This window comes from Anneissia japonica, unplaced genomic scaffold, assembly GCF_011630105.1.
Source record: "Anneissia japonica isolate Jap-2015-1 unplaced genomic scaffold, ASM1163010v1 scaffold287805_len679488_cov178, whole genome shotgun sequence".
Taxonomy (NCBI): Eukaryota; Metazoa; Echinodermata; class Crinoidea; order Comatulida; family Comatulidae; genus Anneissia; species Anneissia japonica.
This window is the reverse complement of record NW_022720349.1, coordinates 657,809-666,588: the sequence shown is the minus strand read 5'-3', so window position 1 is coordinate 666,588 and position 8,780 is coordinate 657,809. Positions and strand designations below refer to the sequence as shown.

At 36.6% G+C, this 8,780-nt stretch overlaps 1 protein-coding gene across 1 annotated transcript in view; it reads right to left on the bottom strand.

Annotated features, from left to right (window-relative positions):
• LOC117111327 (protein mono-ADP-ribosyltransferase PARP12-like) overlaps positions 1-8,780 on the bottom strand; it is a 19,393-nt gene extending 10,613 nt beyond the window's left edge. Inside the window, exons 1-3 of the mRNA XM_033254261.1 lie at positions 8,560-8,780; positions 2,979-3,106; positions 1,095-1,352 (exon numbers count right to left, since the gene is read on the bottom strand). Coding sequence (XP_033110152.1) covers positions 1,095-1,352; positions 2,979-3,106; positions 8,560-8,657 — 484 coding nt within the window. The 5' untranslated portion in view covers positions 8,658-8,780. The remainder of the gene's footprint in view (positions 1-1,094; positions 1,353-2,978; positions 3,107-8,559) is intronic.

Genomic DNA, 8,780 nt, shown 5'->3' with positions numbered 1-8,780 from the left:
CATAATTTAAATAAAAATATTAAAAAGGCAAATTATACGCCATGCTTAAAATATTGGAACCACGCTTCAAAAAAATATTAATGAAAATGCAAGGTCAATAAACAGACTTAGCGTGTCACTTGCTATGTACTAAAATAGCAATTGTTTGTATCCACCCTTTAGAATTTTGTGCACCACCCTTAATATTTTGAGGACATTTTCTGAAATTTTACCATTCTTTAAAAATCCTGGTGAAAGGGTTGCCATGGGGAACATATTAAAACAATGAAGAGGGTTAAAACAGTTCCATAATAAAAATACTGTCCCTAAAGGTAAAATTTGACAATGTTAAGGAGAACCTCAGACAACAAAAGAATTCCCCTTAAAATATGTTTTAAATGTAGTAGTAGTATCCGACCACAAGCAATCAAGACAAGATTAAAATTTTACTTTATTATTAGTTCATTTACAAACATTCAAATACCTCTGACCGCAAACAATCAAGGAAAGACTAGACAAGAACAAACCCGCGCGACACGAAAAGTTTAGTGTACAGTATTATACAAACGTTGAGACCGCTACACAACGGCCTTTGCTTCGAGCATGAAGGCAAGGCAAAAGCAGCTTTCTTAGCTACGTTTTTTGTCCGCTGATCAGTTAAAAAACGTATTTCATTTTTATTTTATCACTGAAAAACAACTACTGTAAAATGTTTACCCATAAATATGATGTGTGTGAAGAAAACATTAAACAATATTTTAATTTGGACCTTTAAAAAGCAGTTAAAAAGAAATGGCTCTGAAATTTTAGGGGGGCTGTTTAGCCCCCTCTAAATCCGCCCCTGAATCGTACCATTTATATGGCACCACTCCAACAGTTGTTACATGCAACACGTAATTAATTGTGAAAATATGGTTGTGTAGTTATTTCGTGATTATTTGTTAAAGTAAAACCAGAAGCGAACTCATGTCTTTACTTTAACAATATGGCTGTGTAGTTATTTCGTGATTATTTGTTAAAGTAAAGACGGGAGTTTGCTTCTGTGACAGAATGTATTAAAAAATCCTATAGTTCCACCATCAGATAACATAACTGAAGATGGTATTCATTCTTACTTATTGTATCTGCTCTGCTAAACTGCTTGCTAACACAATCTTTTAGGCTACCCTTATTGCAAAGCCACAACGCCATCAGGTACACCTCCACCTTACAAAACTTCACATGTGTACCATGCTCAACAACACTACGAGCAATAGGTTCTTGGCCTTCCATAATACCATACCAAAGCACCAGTTTCTCCCATGCTGTAGTTGGCACCAGGACATAATCCAGATCATCGATAAGGTTCTCTTTTAATTTATTGCTTTCATTCGCTGACAAAATGAAGGAGAATACAAAACTATATAGTTTATAATATAAACACCAAAATATTGTCCAGCATTGAGGGCTTTGTCATACTGTAGTGAAATTATATTTTTATGTTTAAACATCGTGATTAGTTTTGATAAAATAGAACAATTATTTATGACCACTAAAAGAAGATTGGCCTAATTACAGATGGAAATACACAAAAATTCTAGGGAACTTTATCACTGGGCTTAGACCCCAACACTCAGGTTATCATATTTCTCCTAGAAACTCATGGATAAATGTGGTGGTAAACGTTATGCATTTATTTGTATTGAGGATAGAGTATAATAGGCTTTAGTTTATAGGCCCTTACTAATTACTGTACATTTCTTACAGAAATTATAGATTTGTGAGCAGGGTCTTAGCAATAAAATAGGCTGTCCAAAATGGAAGCCAGTGGGTGTGGCTCTGAGCTGATGAGCTGGCCACACCCACCCGAGGCCATGCCCCTCCCAGCATAAGAAAAAAAAAAATAGAAAATTATGATCTTTAGAGGGCATTTAAGATGTTTAAATTTTAGAATTTTGTCTCCAAAGGAATTGTTAAATTAGCTATCACAAGGATATTTCAGTTATATGCAGATTGTGCATGGCTACCATATTTTTAGGCTATGCAGCTATTGCATCTTCATCTCTAGCCTTAGTCTAGAATCCGAATCGAAAGGTAGGCCTAGACCTACAGTATTTTGTTGACTATTAAAATTAAATTTTACTCTAGGTCCTCCGAATCGAGAGGTAGGCCTAGACCTAATGTATTTTGTTGACTAATAAAATTTAACTTTTGAGGTTAACAACAAATCTTGTTTACGGTATTTCATGAAATAATTATAACCAGAGAGTTACGAACAAGAACACTATTCAGAAAAGAGCAGGGAATTTCCTCCTAATGTTTACTACTCAATTCACAACCAGAAGGACCTGCTGAAAATAGGTGTTTGTTCCTACATGGTTTATACTTAGTAGGAACCAAGGATAAACCATGTAGGAAATCTATCCAATCTCAAATTATTATATGATGCTATGGTCATAATATAGACCAATACCTAAACAATTTCCATTTTAATAAATATCAAACAGAACTGACACACAAAAGCAATCAGTTTGTCATGACAGAGTATCAGTGTCTTTATACAGTATATTACTGTTTTAACAAACTTTAAACTCTCACTACTTTGTTATTAAAGAACATGTATTATCCCCTGAAAATGACAAAACAATCATAAAAATAATTTTAAAATTAACTTGCTCATTTTGCTGCATAACATACAAATTATTAGCTTGACCATAAAAATTATTGAATTTAAAATTTCTTACACATTTGTGTATTTTTTTGTACATTTCACGGAACAATACATCTTCAATTGACTCTGTATATTCACAAATTATTGTATTGTTTCAATTATGTGATTGTCAACTTTTGTAATGTAAAAACAAAATCTAGCCTTATAGAGTACTACAGTGTCATGTCACGATACCATGTAATACTACACTGTTGCTGCCATTTTCTCCACTGAAAAACCACTAATCCCAACTTCCAATGTAATTATTAAGATGTAGATATTAAAGAATCATATTTTTAAAATAACTTACGTTTTAAAAGCTGAAAGTTATCCACTGGTCCTGGGAAAGCAGATTCCTGGCCCACACTGTCCATGTCCCAAATGTGATAGCCAACATATTTCTTCCACTTCTTAAACCAATTGTTGTCAACTAAATACCTTCAACAGAGAGCAGAATGGTTATAATATGGAATATGAAAATGATAAAAACAAATCTAGCAATGTCTACTGTTATTTTAGGCATATTTTTTATTTTTCAATACAGTAAATCTAGCACTTTGAATTTAACAGGTGCACTACTGTTATTTCTTGAAAATAATCTGATTGGCAGCACCGACTATGTTTTTTGATGAATGTAGCGCCTTGCAAAAACTGACAATAGAGGTCAACTATTCATTTCACACTTCATTTCATTTCATTTATTTCATCTAACAAATACAAAACGAACAGAAATATTAACAATACCAAAAATCAGAGACAGGATAAACAAAAAGCCAACTAAATTGCTGTACAAAGTTTCTCCACTGATTTAAGGAAAAATACATAAAATAAATACATAAATCTCTGTTCTCTGGAAGTGAAAATGAGCAAAAACAGCCAAGGCCAATAGAAAAAGTTAATAAGTAAATATTTGAAAATAAATTGCAGCACAGCACGCAAGAAACAATGTAAATAAGTCAAAATAAATACAGTTATTAATTTTATAGTCAAACATTTTCCCACGTCGTCGCTAACTAAAATTGATTAGAGAGAAAGACTATGCTGTTCTACAGTACTGTACTATTAGTACTGATGGGTTGGGGTGGATACAGAGAGCTGTGAGAGGAAATAAATAGCCTCGTTCAAGTCGTATGTTTCCATGATGTAAGTACAGTAAGAGTGAAAAGAAAACAACAGGTATATTTCCCACTCCAATCACTGTTTTTGAAAAGTTAACACTGTGATTCAGTAATATATATTTAATGATTGAAATACATCAACTTAAATTACGTTTATTAACAAACAGTAATTATAGTTTAACAATTATCTACGAACAACAAACCTCAATAGTTCATGCGACCCAATTTGGGGTTTCCCCATGTGCGTTGATTTGACGGTGATTTGATTGTGTTTTGCTCAATTAACAATACTATGCCTACGCCTAGCAGTAGGGTTTCAAATTAACGTTACCATGGCGATGTTAATTGATATTTTTGTCTTATCTAATGTAGCAAGCATGTCCATTGTCTAGCTAAAATGAGTTGTCAATCAACAACTCCCTACTCTAGTAGTAGTTGTTTGCCCACGTTTTTTTCCCACTATCAATTGAAAAATAGTGGCGGTCGGCAGCCTAAAAATACTGGTTGTAAATGTTGAGTGCTGGACAGGCCCAACCAATGCCAACCAGCATGGTGAGAACCCTGTATATATACTATGGGATTATGGGAGTTTCATGTGTTAAAAACATGATTTACTATACTATACTTTTCTATAAAAAAACATAACTTGTACAGTAGAACCCCTCATTTACGTATGGTACAAGCCCAGATGCGTTTGTAAAAATCATTTGTACGTAAAATCGGGGTTGTGCGAAATTCCTATGTATTTACACTACCGATATGCTAGACTGGGCTAGGCTAGGCCTGGACTGAAATTTTGTTGGACTGGAGCCAAAACTCCAACTTGCGCTTGAAAGAAATTCAAAATAAAGATCATAGTAATGTACAGTACTATGCATATTGTACTTGTTAATGTGTATACAAACTTTATTCTCTCTTTCTCAGGCAATAATATATGACTTCTAGCTTACGACGAAACACAGCATCGCGGACGCCACAACAGGGCGAGTAAAGCAACGTTTTTTCACTTGATCCATGTGCTCGTGGCGTCAAGTAAATACCTGTACAGAATAACCCAGAAACCAGGGGTTCACAACTTTTTAAAAGAAGAGCGCTGACTGACTGTAGACACAGTCAGTCAGCGCAATGCAATACGATTGTTCTAGCCTACATTAACATTATGTAATGAATAATAAAGTTAAAAAGAAAATGTGGGTGCCAGGGTCTTATTTTATGGGGGGAAAATGAAATGGTAGATTATCGTTAGTTAGATCTAAAAGATAAAATCTATTTAAATTAGGGGTTCATTAAATTACGGTATGAGGGTGGTGTATTCAGAGATGAATAAATCATGTGCCTATTGATATGCCGCCAACTTACGCATTGGGCGGATTTTTCTCACGGCTGCAGACATGAAGTATGGTCGCCGTGTTGAATGTTGGTGTATTCAAAGCGCACTATCTGCGTTTTGTATTGTAGTTTAAGATCACTGATAGTGGATGTCAGCAAACCGTCTAAAGACCGAGTGAATAAACTCCAGCACGCGCCTAACGATTAATACTTGATGCGTGTGTGTGTTTTGTACATGAAATAGGAACTTTATTTATGACAACAATGATATGATTTTACGTTCGTAAATGAGGGGTTCTACTGTACTTTATAAAAAGAGAAATAATCTGTATATTATCGGTACCTGGAACAGTAACAAATATGAAAATAATGCTACTGCACTGCAATGCATAGGCCTATTTTAATACACTACTTAGATAGGCCTCTCTTCTTCCATCTATTTTTTAGAGGTCAAAAACATTTTTAATTTTTTTTCAATCATAGAGTGGTGTAGAATAGTCTTTAGAGAACATTTACCAGAAAAAATTAATGTGATACGACCCTCAGTTATTATGGAGTTATGAATTTTTAGATAACACAATGACAAGAATTTTGCCTTATCAAAGCTTATATTATTTCTGTTGGTTACGCACTACTGACTTGCGTTGTTTGTCATCACTTCAAGATGTCTACCGATTTGTGGAAAGGCTAGCATAGCCTAGGCCTGGCCGAGACGGTTTTGGTCTGAAGTTTGTCGTCTGGGCCGAGTCAGTTTTGGTTCGAGTGTCGATTGGGCCGAGTTGGCGTCTGGGCTGCGTTGGTTTTGGGCCAAGTTGGTTTTGCTCCGAGTTGGTTCGGGCCATGGTTTTGGTTGGGCCGAAATGAACTGCTCCCGAATTACAGACGATCGGGCACACAGGACGATCGGGCACATTTTTGGACGATCGGGCCCGACTAGTGTGGACGATCGGGCCCAACTAGTGTGGACGATCGGGTCCACCGATGTAGACTTTCGGGCCCATTTTCTAAAACGGCGGGTAGACGTTCGGGCCCATTTTTTCAAAGACGATCGGGCCCATTTCCTCATGACTTCGGCCGCCGATAATTTCGATCGGGCGAAATTTGTATGGGGCGCCATCCCAATCCCACACCCACTATTGTTTGGAGTCGTCATCTATGTCGTGGTGTGTGTCTATTTACCTGAGCTAATTCAGGCACAATGCTTTTGTTAATATTTTTCTTTTTTTCAGGTAAGAGGTAATGTGGATTCCGGTTATCAAAGCAATATAGTCGTTGAGACGGTCTATTAGGCCTAAAAATATAAATTGTTTGTTTGCCCTTCTTTTTTTAAAATGATAAAAAGGGGCTGGTTGAAAAGAGTTTTTTAAACACATTTTTTATATGTAATGAACAAAGCAGAAAAAAAGTTTTCTTGCTTTGCCACCCCTATTTTTTTCTCGGGTAGGGGGAAAGGTGAGGAGGGCAAACAGACAAACAGCCTTATTATACTTAGGACCTATAGTAGACCTACTGTATTATTTTCTGTTTTATCATTCATTTTTATTTATACTGAGTGGTAAAACTGTACTTGAAGGTGTAAACTAAGGTAAGTTTCAGTGAATAATTAATAAATGTAATGTTTCGTGTTGTACAATTTGATATTCAATACAGATTACGTTTATTTGGGTGGTGGTAGCCTGCACCCATGGACTAACACACAATAATGTCTAAAAGTATACATGCATTTTATTTATGATAGCAGCCTAAATGTTTACAAATATTAAATAGAATGTACGGTGTTATGTAGTATAATTCAGTGTACGTTAGTGTTATTTCATTGATGTCTTATTGCGTGTTTGAAATCCTGTCTCAAGATGACACAGCTGTAGCAGAAAATCCCAAACAAGGTTGAGACATTTATATATATGTAAAGTAGATATGTATATAAATATATATATACACATGTATATGTGTATATATACATACATTATTTCTTGTCTCCATTCTACTATAAGTTGGTCTCTTATACACATCTAGATGTGTATAAGAGACAGTTATTATACTTAGGACCTTATTATATTACATTTTAGGGGCAAAAGTTATTACATTTATTACCTTATGTCTAAATGTACTAAAGAAATTCGAACCTTTATTTGATTTAAATGAAGTAACCTTTATTATATTTAGAGCCGACAATTATCACACGTACAGTAATTTAGGGGTCAAATGTAAAAGGTCCGATTGTCGTGGTTTTCTCGAAACGGAATCCTATTTTGGAAAACTAATACCACGAACTAGAGGGCGCTCGTCAATGAGCCAATTTCGTAGGGAAATTGACATAAACCTATATATTGTGTGTATGTTTGTTATGTCGTTTGACCTTCATACGGGCATTTTTAACTCTTCGAATTTTTTTTATAGACGAATAGTTCTCTGTTTTTCGTTTGATTGCGTGCAGCATGCAAAATCAAGACAGTCGGACCTCATTTGCTATTCTGTTTTTCTACAAGTAATTATATATTGCGTTTGTTACAACTACAGTGTGTGCGTCTGGCACCAGATACGGACGGAGTTGTACCAAGAGATGTCCTGGTAATAATTGTCAAGGGCATTTTATTTGTCCACCAGATCCAATGCCCTGTAGCTGTGCACCCGGCTACTACGGACTCGCTTGCAGCAAACGTAATTTACTTTATTAACATGAGAATAGCAAAATATATAGCATATGGAAGGCTCAAAACATGGTTCCACAGAACAGAATGCACCAATATATATTTGGTATAATCGGAAGAGGGTGAATTAACTCCTCCCTGGTGTAATAGTCACTCGACTGCCGAAATTGACGAAAACGTTTTGGAAATTTTCGATTCTGCATGCCAAGAACTCGCGGAGCAACAACGCGGCGCTCCATACATTATGTCATTTGACGGGCCGGACGCGGCCGAAATTGACCTAGGCAAGCCAAAATGGTTTTGGAAATTTTCGATTTTGTCAGCAGACGATCGGGCCCAATATCCAGTTTTCCCTGAAGACGATCGGGCCCACAAGACGATCGGGCCCAGGATGATCGGGCCCGTTTTCGAGACGATCGGGCCCGTTTTTGGACGATCGGAAAGTGGGCCCCGATCGTCCAAAAACGGGCCCGATCGTCTCGTGTGCCCGATCGTCTGTCACCCCTGCTCCCAACTTACTACTACTACTAGCCTTGCTAGGCCTAGCCCTTCTAGGCCTAGACACCTGATCTTTGTGCATAAATTTGATGATGAAAAGTGTGTATGAATTTTCAGGCAAGGCCTAGCCTAGCTAGAGACTAATACTAGGCCTAGGCTTAGTCTTAGTAGCCTAGGCCTAGGCTACTACTATAGGCTAGGCCTAGCCTACATATCGCCTAGCCTACCCTAGGCCCTACTGGAAGTCAACAACAACTAGAAACAAAACAAATCCACCTCAATGTAAAAGTATTACCATATTTCTCCTTTATGTAGTAAAGTCTTCATCAAATCCTCTATCTCCTCCTTTTGTTTCGCTAAGCCTACCTTCTTTGCCATACGGCCTTCTGCCATTATGTAACGCAGCAAAATCAGTGATGTCAAATCAGCGACGACGCACACATATCAGCATACATAAATATTTACACTCTTGATAGTACCTTCACACGTTACAACCACACACGCACTTACGGCCAA